The 19,435-nt window shown below is 37.2% G+C and overlaps 1 protein-coding gene across 1 annotated transcript; it reads right to left on the bottom strand.

Moving 5' to 3' along the window:
• Window positions 1-3,828: 3,828 nt before the first annotated feature.
• Window positions 3,829-19,424, bottom strand: LOC117293429 (kinesin-like protein FLA10). The gene is made up of 20 exons (XM_033775760.1): window positions 19,317-19,424; window positions 17,919-18,062; window positions 17,282-17,329; window positions 16,156-16,302; window positions 15,961-16,032; window positions 15,514-15,593; window positions 14,880-14,999; window positions 14,127-14,212; window positions 13,822-13,852; window positions 13,563-13,662; window positions 13,002-13,139; window positions 11,408-11,524; window positions 10,543-10,647; window positions 10,039-10,131; window positions 9,726-9,822; window positions 9,047-9,189; window positions 7,874-8,035; window positions 6,527-6,733; window positions 5,905-6,055; window positions 3,829-4,931 (listed from the first exon to the last, which is right to left on the bottom strand). Exons 1-20 carry the CDS (start codon window positions 19,317-19,319, stop codon window positions 4,849-4,851), a joined length of 2,127 nt encoding a protein of 708 aa, XP_033631651.1. The 5' UTR covers window positions 19,320-19,424; the 3' UTR covers window positions 3,829-4,848.
• Between the last annotated feature and the right edge of the window lie 11 nt (window positions 19,425-19,435).

Genomic DNA, 19,435 nt, shown 5'->3' with positions numbered 1-19,435 from the left:
GGTGCTCATAGACTAATACAAAATTGTAACACCATAACTAAAGGCAACAGGGAACAATATCATCCAGCAATTTTGTGTGGCCAAAAACTACTCAAATCGTGATTTGTGAGTAGCAAGCAACTGATTCTTTTTGTATAGAAAAATATTTAGACTGAACTTATTTTTTACACACTGAATGCCAATATTGAGTAGCAACGGATACATTTTGTGTATTATTTTGCTCTGCTATACAAGGGAAATCGATCGCTGGGTAATTGTACAAAGACTGAAATGAGACGTTGCAACTGTCCAATTAAAAATATATATATAATTTGAGCGTGGACAACTGAGAATTTTGACAAGTGTTACAAAATGTGGCCATCTGGTTTTGTTTTGCATTTGATTCAAGGCTTTTATAGTTTTCCAACCTCGGCAAAAACTTGGGCTGTGATATTGCAAAACAGAGACATTTGTAAGTCTTACAAAATGATTTCTTAGGTATTCTGTAATGAAGGAGTTGAGATGGTATGCCATACATAAGGAAGACACTGAGTGTGGGAATTAAATTGTATCAAATTAAAATTGTGATGAAATGTTACCACATAATTACCCTAAAGGAACACGTTGCCTTGGATCAGTCGAGTTGGTCCTTGACAAGCGTTTCTAACCGTTTGTTATAAAATGCATATATATATGATTAGAAAGATATTTTAAAAGTAGAATATAATGATCCACACAAGTATCACTCGAAATTGCGTGGTTTTCCTTTTACCTCATTTTGACTCGCATAAATGGCCGAACCTCGTTTTGACTCCCATAAATGGCCGACCGTGTTAGTTCGCAAAGTAAAAGGAAAACCATGCAATTTCAAGGCAAATGTGGGTGGATCATTGTATTCTACTTTTTAAACGTCTTTCTAACCATATACATTTTATAACACGGTTACAAACGCTTTTCAAAGACCAACTCGACCAATCCAAGGCAACGTGTTCCTTTAAATGTAATCACCATGTCAAAAGATAACTAAACTCGGGTTTGATATTCTTCCTACTGAAGTCTGATCCCATTTTTTTTTTGCCCTTGAATAAATTACAAGTTGGTGAGTGAACACCATTTGTAAAATGAAAAATATTTTAATATAATCATGTCTCACATGGTTTTCAAAGGTATTTCTTAGGTGTTCTGTAATGAAGGAGTTGAGATGGTACATTGCACAGGCTTTCTTGTTAAAAACTACAAGTTGTAGAGTGGTAACCAGTTGCAAAGATGAAAAATATTTGAATGACATCTTATGAAATGATTTATCAGATATCCCCCTTTTAGCCTGGCCTCATTCACAAATGAATTACTTTTTTCCCCACCTCTTCCCACCCTTAATATTGTCATTTGTGTTTCCATCTTCTTGTGGTCAAGCCAGTCCCTTCCCTTCAACCCCCTTTTGCTTTTTTTAGGCAAGCTTTCTAACCCCATTCATGTAGTTCCACTTCACTGCTTATGTTTCACTTAGTTACCTGTTCATGTTTTTTAAGTTGTCATTTAGCCTTCGAGAAAGACTCTGCTAGGGTCGAAACGTCAGGCCATTAACTATTTTTTTTTTTAAATGATTGATTGGATATTCTGTAATGAATGATTTGAGATGGTACGGCGTACACATACTTGGAAGACACTGCGTAGTGTAAATTAAATTTGTATCAAACGCAAATTTTGATGAAATGTTACAAAATAGTTTGGCCTTGGATGCAACTAACGAACAAAGGTTATCAACTAAACTACAAACTTTCATCTAGTATAGGCTACCTAAGGTTTTTTCATCCTATATAATACAAAAAACTAACCTGTCCAAATTCCTTTCAAGTTTTCCCCGAAAATCTAGAGCGTTCTTATGTCCAAGCAGGAAGAATCGTTGGTAAATGAAACACGCAATCTGAGAAGCGTTTTATGCAGAAATGCAGAAATGTTTCCCAGTTTGAAAATTTTAGCAGCACTTCTATCCAGGATGTTTGGAGTAATTACCACTCCCTTGGTATACCCTCCCTTTAAATTTTACTTAATCAAATTAAGGAAGTCCTTGATTCAAGTTTAGCTCCTGTCAATATTTTGAAAACAAAACTTTTTCGAAATATACCCGTTCAGTTATCCAAGTGGAATATTACTTGATTAGGTATAAAACGTTGCATCCCCTTACATGCCTTATGGTTATCCCCCTGGCTGCTGCTTCCCAGGTTTTACCAAAAATTGAGTGTGATCCGTAATAATAATAATAATAATAAGACTTGTAATGCGTACATATCCACCCTGCTGGGTGTTCAAGGTGCAGTAAAACCGAGAAAAAAACAAAGAAAAGCAGACACAACAAAATTAGTCCTTGAAAACCTGTGACATAAGATAAGTTTTGAGAAGAGATTTGAATGTTGTGGTACAAAGACAAGATCTAAGATTAAGTGGTAGAGAGTTCCAGATGCGTGGCGCAGCTGCCGAAAAAGACCTGTCACCCCATGAGTGTCGTGACTTGGGCTCAACAAGGAGAAGCAGGGAACTTGATCAAAGATTCCTTGATGGAGTGTAAACTTGAAGCAGTTCAGAAATATAGTGGGGAGCCTTGCCATTAAGAGCTTTGTGGACAATGAGCATCAGCTTGAAGATGATTCGTTGAGAGATAGGGAGGCAGTGTAGTTGTTTCAGAATGGGGGTGATATAACAGGATTTTCTAGACACTGTCACAATGCAGGCAGCAGTATTTTGGAGCCGTTGAAGTCGAGAAATCTGGTTGTTAGGAAGACTCTAGAGGAGAGCATTGCTACTAAGCAGTTACAGATTGTTTGGCTTATGACTGGCACCCTAAACAAAGTAATTTGGTAATATGGGCTAGATAGAGCAGCGGTATGTTTATCCTGTGATAGTTAGACTTCCATGTTAATCCTGCAGCAGTTAGACTTCCAAGTCTGCGATCATTGCTTTTAGTGTACTTGATACCCAATACATTATTGCCTGAAATAGCGCCCTACTGTTAGATAAACCTATGTCATTAGCCTTGCGAGTTGGTGGGGGCGTGATAGCTACTAATGTGGGGTGTTTTGGGGCTGATGCAGATGAATAACTGCAATCTCAGACTGGAAATCAAGTCTATGTTGTAGTTGGTTCTAGTCCCACTCAAGTCGATGTTTCTTTGTTCAACCCAAACTAAATTATGAAAGGTCTTTTGGTCTACTCTACCATTAGTACTTGTATCAATAGTTGCACTTTATCTCTCATTTGGAATGACATGTCTGAACTAAAATTATAAAGAGCCATCATTTATTTTGAAAGTTTTTTATTTATTACTACCATCTAAACATACTTTACAGATACAAAATATTTTCAAAGCAAAATGCTAACAATAATTCCCAAATGGAACAATACAAACATTCTTAATACTGTACTTCCCTCATACTTTGATAATACATTGTTGTTCTAATCCCACTAGAATAATTTTTGATGTAATGAAATAATTCGGAAAAGCATATACATGTAAATTCACCTTAAAGACACTGTGGACACTATTGGTAATTGTCAAAGACCAGTCTTCTCACTTGGTGTCCATCATATGCTCAAAATAACAAACCTGTGAAAATTTGAGCTCTATTGGTCGTCGAAGTTGCGAGATAATGACAAAAGAAAAAACACCCTGGTCAAAATGAGTTGTGTGCTTTCAGATGCTTGATTTCAGGACCTCAAAATCTAATTCTGAGGTCTCGAAATAAAATTCAAATATTTTAGTGGAAAATTACATCCTTCTCAAAAACTACTGCGCTACTTCAGAGGGAGCCATTGCTCACAATGTTTATACATGTACTATCAACAGCTCCCCATTGCTTGTTACAAAGTAAGTTTTATGCTAACATTTTTTAGGGAGTAATTATCCATAGTGTCCAGTGCCTTTAAAACTTCCAGATTGTTCTCAAAGCACAGCATAATTTGATAGGAAGACAATACAGAAAAGCAATACATACAAACGATAAAAAAGTTTAAACAGGTAATTGGTCTTCTCACAATACAATTATTTTACAACTCTTACAAATATTTCATCTGAGTAAATATCTACACATCTATTACAGTACACATAAATTATTTTTTAACTTAAATTACAAAATGAGTAATATTTGAAATGAAGAATTTTGTTTGTATAAAAATAAATGTGGACGGACACATCTTAGCATTTCAAAGTTATGGGACGGATTTTACTTACAATTCATTATGCTACATGTATTTGTTCATTGTTTGAATATAAAAATAGTTGACTCATCTAGCTTGATGGCATCACATATAGTTGTGTTGGTAAACAATCATTTGAGTACATACTATGGACCTCCTATTTAATCTTTGGAATATAAACTAGCTAATTAATGTACATGTTGAAATATTTCGGTAGGAATCAGTTTTGGCTCTTCAAAGACTGTACCAGTCTGTAGTCGCTATCAAAGCATTTGTAGTGTATATATTTGGCAGTTGTCAAAAACCAGTACCCTCTCTTGGTGTATCCCTACAATGCATAAAATAAAAGTCGGTGAAAATTTGGCCATTGAAATTGCGAGAGCATAGTGGAAGAAAAACACCCTTGTTGCATAGATTTGTGTGCTTTCATATACCTGTGAAAGGTTTCATCCCCGAAGCCTTTCTCAGATTCAAATTTTTTGTTGAGAAATTACCTCTTTCTCTAAAACTACAATACTTCAAATTCAAAGGGTGTAATTTCTAATAATATTTTATGATATCAACAGCTCTCCGGAGCTCTTTTAACCAAGTAAATTTTTATGCTCATTATTTTGTTGGAGGAATTACCAAAAGTGTTCCCTCCCATAAACACAAAACGACTGGATCAGTGCCATGCATCTAGGGACGGATCGCAGATGCAGCTGAACTTGGGCGACTTCTTCCACCCATCATAGAGATCTTGTCCTTGCATTCAGCATTCTCTGTGGAAAGAATCCAAAACAAATAAATATTAACAAAAGAGATTTCAAATCATACAAGTTTTTTCTCTAGATCAATAAACAGACATGACAGAGCATGTCTTTTGAAAGTACATGTACAGTGAACTGTTTGTATTGGACTGATGATACCCAAGCCTACATCCGTATGGACTGTACAAGGGGTAACAGTGTTTCAGCCCTAGGAGTAGGTGGCAACGGCCTCTGGACAAAAACAATTGTAGCCAACACCTTGAAGTGGCCTTTCAGGCCTTGTGTGTCAGGCGACTTGCATACAAAAAAATAATAAAACAATTTGCTGGCTGCATATCGTAAACACTTTGCTCTTGATGATACATTGTCATCACACATGAAGATAAATGTACAATGTGATTATCATCTTGAACCATATCCATCGTAAAACTTGTGCATGATGAGAATCGCATCCTTAATAAACAACATATTTTGTACTCAGATTCAAATTTGGGGCATAAAGACTAATTTATATCTTTAACATAACCACATTAGTTGAAATACATGTATTTCTCAAAATGCTTCATGTAATGTCTTGAGTTCTACTGCATGTCCTTACTCTATGGTTCTACAAGAGCTGTTGCTTTGATGCTTGCTTGGTTTATTGTGTCTCACACATGTCTTGCTTATAGTACACATACAATGTAAGATATATACTTATCAATGGGCTACTGTTTCAAGGGTACAATCACTGTATGGGGTGGTGGTCTCTATATGCATACTCATTAGTTGGATCATGATATTGGAATGTGGATGAGAAACACATGTCTATAGATTGGGTTGCTCTACAGTGTTAGTGTAAGGATACTACACTTCATACTATCAAAAGCTCCTGTAGGCTTCTATATCCAAATGTTTTTATTTGCACAAATTTAAAGAGTGATTATCAAGCATACACCTTCCCCTTTAAATAAATACTGATAGACAAATCAGTATTGTTACATACCATGCTTAAGAGCCTGATTTTCCTGCTCAAGCTCTGAGTTACGGCTTGAGAGAAACACAGCATCTTGTATGGCATCTTCCAACAGACTACGATAACGTTGCTCAAGGGCTGCTTTCTGTTCCTCAAACACCTCACGATAGTTGCGGAAAGTCTGAGAAAAATAGATAATTAAAGTCGGTCGTTTTGTTTGAGTGATTTTTATTAAGTAATGTTCGCGATTTACCATGTGTAAATCCCTTTTGGGTTGTGTTGTATTTGTAAAGAACCGGTAGTTAACACATCAACATTTTAATCGGTATGCTCTGATCGCCACCATGCAAAGTCTAAAATCCTACATAGTGATTTTGTTTCACTTTTCGAACTATTGGAAGAAAAAAAGAACGTAATCCCCCAAGCAACCCAGAATTATTTCACTTTGTATGCGCCCTAGCACCTTGTAAACCCTTATAAGATGCTACATAATTGGGTCTCAGAATCCATCACTGCAATAACCTATCTTTCTGAAAGTTTGTATATACTCAGCACCTTCAATACCTTGTTTGGTGCGCTATATAAGACTTTGATATTATTATTTTAAAGCACACTTATAGAACCAAATAATGCTACGATAAATTCAATTTACCTGGAAGTTCTGTAACTGTTGTATCTCCATTTCCTCTCTGTGTTTGATATAAGCCTCACTGAGCTCCTGACCTAAAAGACCCTTTTCTTCATCTAGTGCTTGTAGTTGCATTGTTACAACACGCCGTTCTTCTCTTTCCTTAACCAACTCTGTCTCAAGTTCAATGGATTCCTCTTTACTGTAGGTGTAGCCCTCGGCAGCCTTCAACTGAAAAACAAAACCAAAAAAACCTCCCAAATATTACCATTGAGTTCATTCGAACAGACTTGCACATGACGTGAGCCGGGTGATGAACCAAATACAGATTTGGAAAGTTTTGCGGTAACGCCATGTAATGACTATCTCTAAATCAGTTGGGGTGGTTCTGAAAAGAACTGTTTCAACTCGACGTTTCGATCAGTATGCTCTGATCGTCTTCTGATGTTACTGCAAACCTTTCCATATCATATTTCCAATCCTACAAATACAGATTCATAATAATAATAATAATAATAATAAGACTTGTAATGCGCACATATCCACCCTGCTGGGTGTTCAAGGCGCAGTAAAACCAAAAACAAAACAAAAACAAAAACAAAGAAAAAACAGACACAACAAAATTAGTCCTTGAAAACCTGTGACATAAGATAAGTTTTGAGAAGAGATTTGAATTTTGTGGTACAAAGACAAGATCTAAGATTAAGTGGTAGAGAGTTCCAGATTCGTGGCGCAGCGAAGAAAAAAGACCTGTCACCCCATGAGTGTCGAAACTTGGGTTCAATGAGGAGAAGCATGGAACTTGATCAAAGATTCCTTGATGGAGTGTAAACTTGAAGCAGTTTAGAAATATAGTGATTAATTACCAATGGTAATTGGCATTAGTAAAAACCAACTGAAAACAAATGCAGTCCAATACTACATGTACTGCCCGTATGAAATTACAGTTTAACATACCTAGCTACTTGAGCTAACATTGGACATAAAATCTATTACATTGATGAGTATTGAAAATTATCTTTCAAATTGGATGATGACATTGTCCAGTGGTTAGAATACAGGCATGTTGTATGGGTTTGAATCCCCAAACTAACTCCTGATTTCACAATGACTATAATAAGTAATGTTGTCTTATTACTGAGTCACAATTTTTTGACTTGTGCGATTCATAATCATAAATGTTTTAAAACTAATAATTGTATGAGAGAGATTGGCTGTGGCCAGCTTGGTTTATTTCCCCTTGTGGGTGTTTGACGAGTTCCCTTGACGGGAAAATCATCTAAACAAACAAACAAACAAAACATGTTCTGATGAACACTGAATGTTGTTACATTATTCTTCGATTGTTTGTACAATTGGTCTGTACTTTACCTGTATTTCTGCCTTCTGATGGTCCACCTCCATCCGCATCCTTTCCAGTTCCTCCTCCAACATGTGTACATTCTCTACCTCTTTTCGTTTCCTCTCCTCTGCCTTGGCCAAACGCCACAGCTCAGAGTTAGTCTGAAGATCAGAGTGTTGACATCTCATATCCTGTGATAATCAATAGGATATTAAGAGATGATAAATTTGCATCGGGGATAAAGAATATTGATTTTGGTTTTTACCCATACACCGATGTGTGTTAGCACTGTATACTCAGTACTTTCCCGAGTCCTGCGAAAAAAAATATCACAGGCATGTTACTCGGGTGGGATTCGAACCCACGACCCTTGCAATTCTAGAGCAGTGTCTTACCAACTAGACTACCGAGGTTGCCCGGCAGCTAGAGGTAGTTCGAATCCTATGTTTTGGCAGCGGGTACCGCAACGGTATAGGAGATGATAAATTTGCATCGGGGATAAAGAATATTGATTTTGGTTTTCACCCATACACCGATGTGTGTTAGCACTGTATACTCAGTATACGATTATTAGATTATTATTATTAAAGCAATGTAACCGAGTGGTAGGCACTAAAGCAGACAAGTACAGAATATCCTAAGAGTCTCCATAATTAGGTGAGGTTTAAGGTAGCACCCTGTGTAAATCTCTTTTGAATAGTGTTGGTTCTGAAAAGAACTGGTAGTTGACAACTGAATGTTTCGATCAGTTTGCTCTGATCATCTTCAGGAGAATGCTGAACTCTGTTCCTAGACGCTACTTAAAAGTACTGCCGTGGAGTTTACCTTGTAGTTTGGCTAAGCAGTATCCAGAACACCGTTTCAGACAGGCGTACCATAGTGGGCCGAACCAAACAGATATGGAGCGACTCTAGGTCGACCCAAATATAGTTTGGTTTCAGACAGGTGAACTTTTAATATAACAACATTGGCTCGGCCTATGACAAGATCGACGTCTGAAACCAAGGCGCTCAGAGTCGGTCTGAACGACTGCAACAGTCAAGTTTTTAAATTCTAGCACGTCCAGTCGCTCCTAACTGTTTCAGTTGTCAAACTTTTCATTCATAACTTTGACTTGATTTACTTAACCCATAATTTGGTTTGGCGTGACTCTGGAGCACCTGTCTGAAACAGATGTAAGGATTGTTCTGTGAGATACATACCTCTTTCTCTCTCTTCTGCCGATCAAGCATCTCCTTCAGCTCTCGCTTAACTTCATTCCGATTCTCACTTTCTTTCTTCACTTGTTCTTTCAGTTCATGAATTGCTGTCACACGAGACTTAGTTTCTGACTCAGTGGCTTTTCCTAAAAGGGAATTTGAAAGATATATAAAATAGATTCAAATACATGTAATTAGATTTTGGTGAGCATTGACAATTATTCTACATCCTGTAACATCTCTGTGTAGTGCTTTTTAGATTACGTGGCGTGTTGTGGACTAGCGGTTGAGAGCACTGGACTCGAGCTCTGGTGTTTCTGATCAGCAGACTGTGGGCTCTAATCCCAGTCATGACACACGTGTCCTTAAGCAAGACACTTAAACATGATGCTTAGTCCTTCGGATGGGACTGAAAGTCGTTGGTCCTGTGTGTTGTGTAACACACATAAAAGAACCCAGAGCACTTATCAAAAACCAATTTGACAAATAAGGCTTAAGAGTTGAAACCAACGGTTCTTTTCAGAACCACCCCAACTCATTAGAGATAGTCATTACATGGTGTTACCGCAAACCTTTCTATATCGTATTTCCACCATGCAAAGTTTAAAATCCTACTTAAGGCTTATCTTGTTACATTAACAAGTTTATTTTGACTCCGGTTGTTGTTCTAATGAGAATTTACCACTTTCAGCCATCTTAGTATATTCCATGATTTTGAGTTGTAGTTCATCCTTGAGGTTGTCTACAAGTTTCCGTCTCTCTTTGTACTCTTGCTGGAGCTAAACAAGAAAGACAAACAAATCCATTAGATATGAGAAAACCTTTCAGTTTGATAAGTTAGGATTATGCACTCAACTCAAGAAAACAAACCAACATTTTGTCTGTATCAATATTGTGTTGACACAATGTCACATTTTAATTTTCCTTCTGAACACATTTGCATTCGATTACTACAAATAAATGCTACTGTGTCTACATCGGAGAGTTGTAAATACCTGATCTTTTTCTTTCTGCATTGCCAGGAATTTCTCTTGCACCTCTTTGTTTCCCTTCTTCAGGCTGTCTGCCATGACCCACTGCAAAATACCCTGTGAAGAAAAACAGTTCAATTCAAAACTTTCGTTTACAAATTTATAAAATACAACTACAATTCAATTGGTTTCCCTAACCCTTTAAAAATAACTACACAATTTTATCATCTTCTACCAAGCGAACCTCTGATTTCTCAATGACTAGAAAAAGTTGTTTTGACTAGTTACTGAATCAAAATTTCTTGATTTGTGCAATTCATAATCATAGACGTTAAACCAATGTTTGTATGAAAGGGATTGGCTGTTGCCAGGTAGTCGTTTATATCCCCTGTGGGAGTTTGCCGAGTTCCCTTGATGGGAAGATCATTCAAACAAACAAATAAACATACAAACAAACAAACAAACAAACAAACAAACAAACAAACAAACATCACAAAAAAAGAAACAAACAAACAAATAATCCCAAACCTTTTTAGCAAAGTTGAGTTTCCTGTCCTCTTCATGCTGAGCTGACATCCTCTCCTTCTCATCCCATGTCTGACTCTTAGCAATCTGAAGATCTTTGATCAATTCCTTCAAAGATAAATCAATTAAATTTAAGGTCAAGATGCATACACACCTATAAATTTAACCCCCCCCCCCTCAAATTTGCCTAAATAAAAAGAATTGGCCTAAAGAATTCCCACGACCAGATCTTGTGACTATCCCACATTCTAAATCTAAAACAGACAAGAATTATCAGTTTGATTCCATATTGACCAATCTCTTATGTTCCAACGTAATCTTAAGTTCATACCTTCTTTAAAATTGATTTTCTTGTTTTTCCTTGTAATCTCCTTTTTATTTTTGTTCTTACCAGAGTATATGACCAAACCAATGGAATGCTGTGTGTTATGTTGTCTCAGGTCTTTGCTGGTCATGTGCTTCTTGCTTTGTCTTTTCTGTCTGTATTAACTCTGGGTGCATTCGATTAGCTTCCCTGGGTCGACCCCGCAGTGCTCACTCGGGTGAGCCCACAACAAGAGCTAATCAAACAAACACACTCACCCTCTCGTGGTAACGTCATGCACCTCGGTCACCCCCAAGTGACCCACTCCACAAGCAGGGCATTGGGGGCTGACCCAGGTGAGCCCCTCCAATGACGTCAAAGCTATTCGAACGTACCGAGGGCAGACCGGGGTCGACCAAGGAAAGCACCCCCAATTGTGATTGTTTTTGTAATGGGCACTCACACACACAAGCTGTGCATGCTTACAGGGCAGGGCTGTGCCCCCAATTCCTCCAACAATCTTTAATGAGCAGTTTCAAGTCGTTCATTGTGACTGACTTTTACCTGCATGCGTATTACATCATCTTTGCTTGAAGCTTCAGTCAAATTACTGCCTGCTAACTTCTCTCTGAGACGTGAAATCTCCTCACGAAGCTCATTCATTAAACGCTCACTGTCGTCCTAGGAAAATGAAATGAAATATTTGTGAAATGTGAATCAAAGTAGCTCATCATTAATTAGCTTTTGCTTTATAAAATCTTACTATTGGGAAACAAAGTCCTGGATAGGATAATGCGAAAAAACACTTACTCCTGTCTTTCTCTGTAATGTTTCCATTTGTTAGTAAGTTTTAAGCAACCTGAACAAACAAATGACAAAAAAGGGAGATCGCAAACATAGGGCTAGATAGCTCAGTTGATAGAGCACCACCTTGTTAGTCTGGTGGTCGTTGGTTCAAATCCCGCTTTAATAAATTTGAGTTTTGTTCACAACCCAAAATCATTTAAAAGTTACTCTAGTGATTAGTCAGTTTCCCGTGTTGGTTTGTTATTGATAAAGATTTAAGCTATGAAGTATTAACTTGTATTAAATGTATACATTTACGAAGTAATGAAAATGCAGTAAGCTTGATGAAAGACCGATATATTAGGTCCTTGCATCATCTGCAGTTTGGCTCAGTGGTGTCTTTGCCTGACCTTTCACCTCTTTGCACCCTGGTTTGAATCTCACATCAGATTGGAGCACTTCATGTGGATTTCAGTCTCAATTTGTTTGGACTAAAAGTCTCAATTTGTTTGGACTAAAAGAATCAAACACAATCTCCCTAATCACATCAAGGATGCTAACACTATTCACATTTTCAAGAAACTCCTCAAATGTATTTTTTTCCTGCAACGTGTATCGTAATTACGTTCATCCAACTGTCTCGAGCGCCTTTGAACAACTTATATTAAAGGTTTATTTTGGTGCTATATACCCTCTGATTGATTGCATGGATTTCCCCCATTGGACTTTTCCTCACACATCTAAAACAAAAATGTTTCTTCTTGTTTCTTATTCATCTTGTTAGTGGTGCTAATAATCAAGCTGTTGGATGTATAATCAAAATAAACAAATAAATAAATATGTAAACAAAATGTATTGCCTGTAGTCAAAGCCCAACAAGTTAATAAGATACAACTGTAACTTTAGGGGATTGTGTGGGGTTAACTAGTTCAGCTAGTTCAGCGACAGGGCTTAAAGGCAGTGGACACTATTGGTAATTGTCAAAGACTAGCCTTACCAGTTGGTGTATCTCAACATATATGCATAAAATAACAAACCTGTGAAAATTTGAGCTCAATCAGTCATCGAACTTGCGAGATAATAGTGAAAGAAAAAAACACCATTGTCACACAAAGTTGTGTGCGTTTAGATGGTTGATTTCGAGACCTCAAGTTATAAATCTGAGGTCTTGAAATCAAACTCGTGGAAAATTACTTCTTTCTCGAAAACTATGTCACTTCAGAGGGAGTCGTTTCTCACAATGTTTTATACCATCAACCTCTCCCCATTACTCGTCACCAAGAAAGGTTTTATGCTAACAATTATTTTGAGTAATTACCAATAGTGTCCACTGCCTTTAAGCTCAACTATCTTTGTCACTAAAAGTTCTTACAATATTCTTCTTGACGGAGTTTGAGATATTCTTGCAGAACTGTGCATACTGAAATGTAGTGAGTGTTTCTGTGTAGTTAGAATCAGCTGGCGATGCCAAGCCAAACATCAGAGTAAAGGAATTCCCACCAATCGCATCCTGGTAAAGAAACAAAATTTAGTTAATATTTTTCAAAGAAAGATTTTTTACTACAAAGAATACAGAGATAAGAGACGCATTACTGAACTTACTTAAGAGTGCATCAATACAAAATGACTTGCGTGCTTTGGGCATTTGTGAAACATGGAGAATTTGTCCTGTGCATTGTGTAATGCACGTAAAAGAACCCAGTGCACTTAGGGCTAAGAGAAGGGGTTTTCCCCCGGTGTTCCTGGCAGAGGCTGCTGAATGCGCCATAGCACCTTGTAAACCCAAAGGTGCTACATAATCGGGACTCAGAAGTTCTTTAACTTCAATAACTTAAATGAATACAAAAAGTAATACTAAGCGCCTTGAGTACCTTGTTGGTAGATATATAAGACTTTGGTAATAAGAGGACATTGTCTATGTACTTAAACTCACTTGAAGAAGTCTAGTGATTCTTGATTCTCTGTATGGTACATGACCTCCTTTCTTCTTGGGGTCACCCAGTGCTGAGATCACAGTAGTCAGGGCCATCAGACTGCAGGAAAAGAACGGACATGTAAGCAAAAGCTAAATACATGTGGGCATTCTTCGTGAATTTCACTCAAAAAATGTGTTGTTTTCAAATGGATTTTGTTGCTATATAACAAATATTAAAAATTTGAACTAAATATGATGAATTCATGGATCAACCCACCTTTTGTCTTTATTGTGTACACCTTCGGAACCTGAAAGAAATGATTACCAAACAAAATGTCAAAAACACACTTGGAAATAGTTAAATGTTTTTAGAACAGCTTATAAAAACACAAAGGGAACACAACATTTCTAGCACATAAAGAAGCTAAGCATAACAGAGTTTTGCTTACCAGAATACGGATTCCAGCCAAACTACTTTGTTATATGTACAATTTGTGACTGGTATCCTGCTCATTTCTGCTTAGCAGACAATTGTTAAGCCATAGTTGTGGATTACTGTTGACATTGGAACCAATATCTTACCTGCAACATCTACAATTGCTATCTTGCCTCTGATGCAACGCTGACCATCCTTCTGTTGTACAGTTATGGTGAAAATAGAGTGTGCCCTAAAAGAAGAAAAAAAAACATAAAAATCAAGTTTACTTCATAAACCAAGAAATGAACTTGATAATACAAATAAAAATGTTTAGCACCATGTATGGTTTGCAGTTTAAAATACAAAGTAATAATAATAATAATAATAATAATAACCCGTTTTTATATAGCGCTTTTCACACCCGGAGGGCGTCCCAAAGCGCTTCACATTATTACCCCTGGTCACTGGGCCTTAAACCACTCCTTAAACCATCTCAACTCCCTGGTGGGGAGTATGCAGCCTGTGCAACATTAATATGCGCTACTCGGCTAAATCAATCACAAGTATCCTTTGCGACTGCTTGATTTTTTTAAAACCTACATTATATTTACAAGAAAACTGTGATTTTTTTTTTAATACTAAAAGGTGGTCACATTTTTAACATAGGCCTATCTCCGAAAACCTAGAGCAATTATGTCCACGCTTTGCAGATTCAGCTTTGCATATATTCAAATTTTGGGGGATAAAAACTGTTTCCACAACCACATTTCTTCAAGTGAAATGCAAAATGCTTTATACTCAAAATGCTATACACTGGATGCTGTTGTACTTCGAACCAAGTATCTTTGTTTAAGAGTTTTTAAATTTTAAGAGTGATTACCATTTGAATACCTTCCCTTTAATATATAAACATTTACCTTTCTCTGTGTGCTTTGACGTCAGATGATCCCATCTTTCTGGCTCTTGTTCCTTGATCATAATACTTTGCAATATCCTCACCATTCTTGCAGACAAGCTCAGATAGTCCATCAACAAATCTGCATAAAGAAGATAATTTTTCTTAAAGTACATAAATGTATTGATTTATCCATATTTATATCATGGGGTCTATTTTACAAAAACAGTACTAACTTGAGACTTGTCCTAGGAGTTATTCAAAACTTAAGGCTAGTCATCCTAACACGAGATAAGACTAGTCTTAACTCTTTGTCAAATCCATTCTTGATCCCTACTGATAAATTTGATTTTTATGTCACAGGCTTTGAAATGGTGTTTCTGTTCAGCAGAGTGTGGGTTTGAGTCCTGGTCATGAAACTTGTGTCCCTGAGCAAGACACTTGTTGTGTCCCTGAGCAAGACACTTAACTATAATTGCTTCTCTCCACCTCGGGGTAAATGGGTACCTGTAAGGGCAGAGATGGTTCTTGTGATTGGTTTAGCTTAGTAGCTCATATTTGATGCACATGCTGTCTTCCCATGAGATGCGATATGACGAGCGATATATAAAAACTGGTTACTATTATTATATTAAATGTCATTGTTTTTTACTTACACTCCAACTTGTGGATGTTGCCTGATTGTCATAGGGCTGCTGTGTGGGTTGAGTAGATCTAAAAAGTTCTCATCCATAATCTATAAAGAGTTAAGAAGATAAAGAAAAAAAAAACATCCATTCAAAGAAATACCTAATCAAAGGTGGTCACCGTTGTAGTGTGGTTAAAATGCAGGATTTGCAATAACAAGGGTCTACTTCACTCTACTTACCGGTAGAGTCGAATTACTAATTTGCATATTCCCTATGCCGGGAGGCAATAATGCTAAGACTTTCACACACACACACAATAGCGCCACCGTCCTACCCACCACGCCCCGCGACATGCCTGCCAAGGAGTCGTCCTCTTTTCGATGAGTCCTACCAAATGTTCCCTTGACGGCCCGGGAAGATCATCTAAACAAACATATGAATGATGCAAGATGTAATTAAACAATATTTACTTACCTCAACAAATGAAATAGTAACAAAGGATGTACTGCTAGCTTCATTAATGTGCTTGAAGAGGCTGCGATTCAACTGGAATAAATACATCAAGAAATATAGTAAAGTATTTAATTTTTTTTTTAAATTTAACGTTTCTCAAAATCCCCTTAACAATCAAAATCTGCTGTAGGTTTTTAACCAATAATAAAGCTATACCATAGAGACAACGCCAGGGTCCTCAGTAGTTCCAGACATGAGGTGGGTTTTGCCGCTTCCAGTTTGTCCAAATGCCATGAGAGTAACATTATAGCCTTCTAGTGCCTTCTTCAACAGCGGTTCAACCTGCTCCTTGTAGATCTGACTCTGAGATACAAACACAAAGAAAATACAATCTTGAAGCATTATTAACTGCAAGGATTAGAGTAATTGCTGGCAAAAAATGTCAGAAACTGTGATTCAGATCTTAGGAGGTGGCAACAAGAGAAGGCAAGTCCACCGTTTGGTAGAACTGCAATTATAGATTCCAAGAAGCTTCTGAGAACAGCATTCTTAGTGCTAGAACATAGATCAAAGAGCATGACTTATTTTGCCCGAAGAAACGTACAGGAGTCTTTAACAGCCATTCTCCAAAAAGTCTGAATTCAGATGAAAGTCTGAACTTTCTCATCCTGTAACTGACACCTTGCAAAATATGGCAAGAACACATTTATAATGCCCTTGTCAGACTATAATCTTCTTGTTTTCTTTTCTCCCAAAATAGATAAAACTAGATTGATTTGGATTGTGCTATAACTTTCTGTAGACTTTTAAAATACTAATCACCGAGTCAGCCAAGGGTTTGATGGATTCAAAAGAGCCCCATTGCTTGTACAAAACAAAAGTGAATTAAATATTCATACATACCGTTTTGTACATTTTTATGAGTAATGAAATAAACCCTTCCCATGAAATGTGTAAATTGCACATAGCGCGTGCGCACTAACGTTTTGGTTGGCAAAATGAGGGAACATCGTGCTGTTTTGTACATGGCTAATGGGTGCGTGACGCAGACGCGATTGCGCGTCTGCTTACGTTTGCCAACCAACAGGGTCTGTACGCATGCATGAATGTTAGCATATTTCATGGGAAGGGTCCATTACCAGGCCCCAGAAATTATCTTTGAGCTGGCAAGGCAATTTTCCTTTGGCAAAGGGCCATTTCATTGGAAAGTCATATTGCAAAGTTTGAAAGAGGCACCAAGAACAATACCAAGGCAAGAAGGCCATGGCCTCCTTGTTATTTTAGGCCTGCTTTGTTTTCGCAATTTGTGGTGAATAAACCAGACTTTACTTCATTTACTTACAGCTCGCACATCCCAGAAATAACTTGCATCAAAGGTGAAAACACTCTCCTGTAAAAATGTAGAAATTATAAGATATCAATTATCAGAATTAAAAGTTAGCAGCGCACCAGTTCATATGGGATATATTATTTGTAATTCCCATCTACCCTTTCATACTGACCACCCTATCCTCACTGTACTTTACTCTTATTGGTTCTTAGCCACCCCACTGTTTTTAAATAACTTTGATTGGCTTTAAGTTTCCCGCTTTTTTTTCTGGATACCTTTCCTAATCCTTTGCTCCTCTTTTGCTATAAATTTATGTACTTTTATGTCTCTGACCAAGGTCCGGTTAGGATTAAGGCCACTTATGGAGGCGAGTGCTAAAAGGTAATGGGATGAATAAAAAAGAAAAGAAAAAAATGACATTGCATTTCAATTCTGGGACAGTTAGGAGGCAGGAAAGTAGGATAGAGGTTGTAAAATCCAAAGTAAGGCAGTTAAATTTAGGTATGTCAAAATATATAGAGAAAAAAGTAGGTGCTGAAACTTTTTTTTATAAAAATAACACATTTATGGGAATATCATTTTGTTCAACCCTAAACAGACAATATAAGTTGAAAAACTTCTGACAGATTAAACAAAATTGAATACTAACCTTTCCAGCCCCTCCCTGTTGAGGATTCTGCAGTGTAGTCTTGTCACCAGTCATTTTCACTATTCTTGTTGCTCCTTTTCCCTGTTCTGGCTCTGTAAAAGGACGGCATCGCGCCACCACCTTAATTCCAATCTTCTCTGCAGACTATATGATAAAATCAATCAAATAACAAACAGAATAGAGTTAACAAAAACTTAAAAAGTAAATCCAAATTTTCTTGAGCTCCCTTCTAGATGTCTAGATAAACCTAAGGAAAACGAAATAAAATATTGGGTAAAATGCAACATTCCAAAATAACAAGCTATTTCAGTATAAAATGTCAGTAAATCAAAGTAATTTTTTTTTTCTAACAGCAATTTTCACCTCGAAACTAAATGGTAAATTTTGTGTTTATTTATTGGATGTATTAATATTATCCCTTTTTCGGAGGGGGGGGGGTGATCTTGACTCCAAAGGGTTGTCGTTTGAAAGTTTGTATATGTTTTTCAGTGATAGTTCAACTTGCAATTGTGGATATTTTAATAAACAAGTAATCATAAACTAATTAACCATACATATACTTATGTTTTTATGTTTTACAAACACCCTGAACTGATGTCTGAATGCAAAGTTCAATCAAAGTATTTAACTTTTTGCCAAACTTAGATATAAAAGTTTTGATATTTTTGCCCCGCCTTCCTCCTGATGGTCATACTGAAGGGGTGGGGGGGGGGGAGGGGGGAATATTATCGCCTAAAAACACACTTGAGAGGAGTTGCGATGATTATAGCCCTCCACCCTCTTCTCCAACTGTCGGGAGGATGGAGGGTTATGAATATGATCATCACAACTAACTTGATTCCTTGAAACTATGAAAGCACCCGAACAAAAAGTACTGCAACTTCGCAATACTATAACCTTTATTTAAACCTTGGCAGGTTTGATTTGTGTAAGGGTAAACTCCTTCTTTAATTTTAAATCAAAGTTTCTTAACTGACTGACAGAGACATTAATTTGTATCCCCCTCCCCCATACACCCTCCCCCATACACCTTCCCCCTTCCCCAACGAACTGAGTTTCCCCCCATGGTTTATCCATGGAAATTGGTGTTTTCTTTGATCTAGCCCTTGCCCAAATTATCTACAACCACACCAGCTACATGTATGTGGCTTATGAGTTGATATTCATCATCATAAATAGCATGCAATAATACAGATTAGGCCAAACGGAATTGGCCAAACACAGCAGCAGTGACTGGCAGTGACGACGATGCGCGTGTGATGCGATGCGATGCGAGTCAACAATAACCGAGTCAAAACATTGACTGGCTTCTCACATTTTCCACTTTAAATTGATACAATTTCAGGTCTGAAGAAATATATGCGAGAGTTAAGAACAATCGCTTCAATTTCATCTTACCATTTTGAGTGATCTTTATTTTGAAGGGATATAAGCGAGTTTTTTGTGTGAAAAAAAGTTCGCGATGCACTGAAGTGTCAGGTAGTTTACACTAGAGCCTGGCAACTTGTGACGTATTT

Source organism: Asterias rubens, chromosome 8 (genome assembly GCF_902459465.1).
Source record: "Asterias rubens chromosome 8, eAstRub1.3, whole genome shotgun sequence".
NCBI lineage: Eukaryota > Metazoa > Echinodermata > Asteroidea > Forcipulatida > Asteriidae > Asterias > Asterias rubens.
This window is presented reverse-complemented; position numbering and strand designations above follow the sequence as displayed.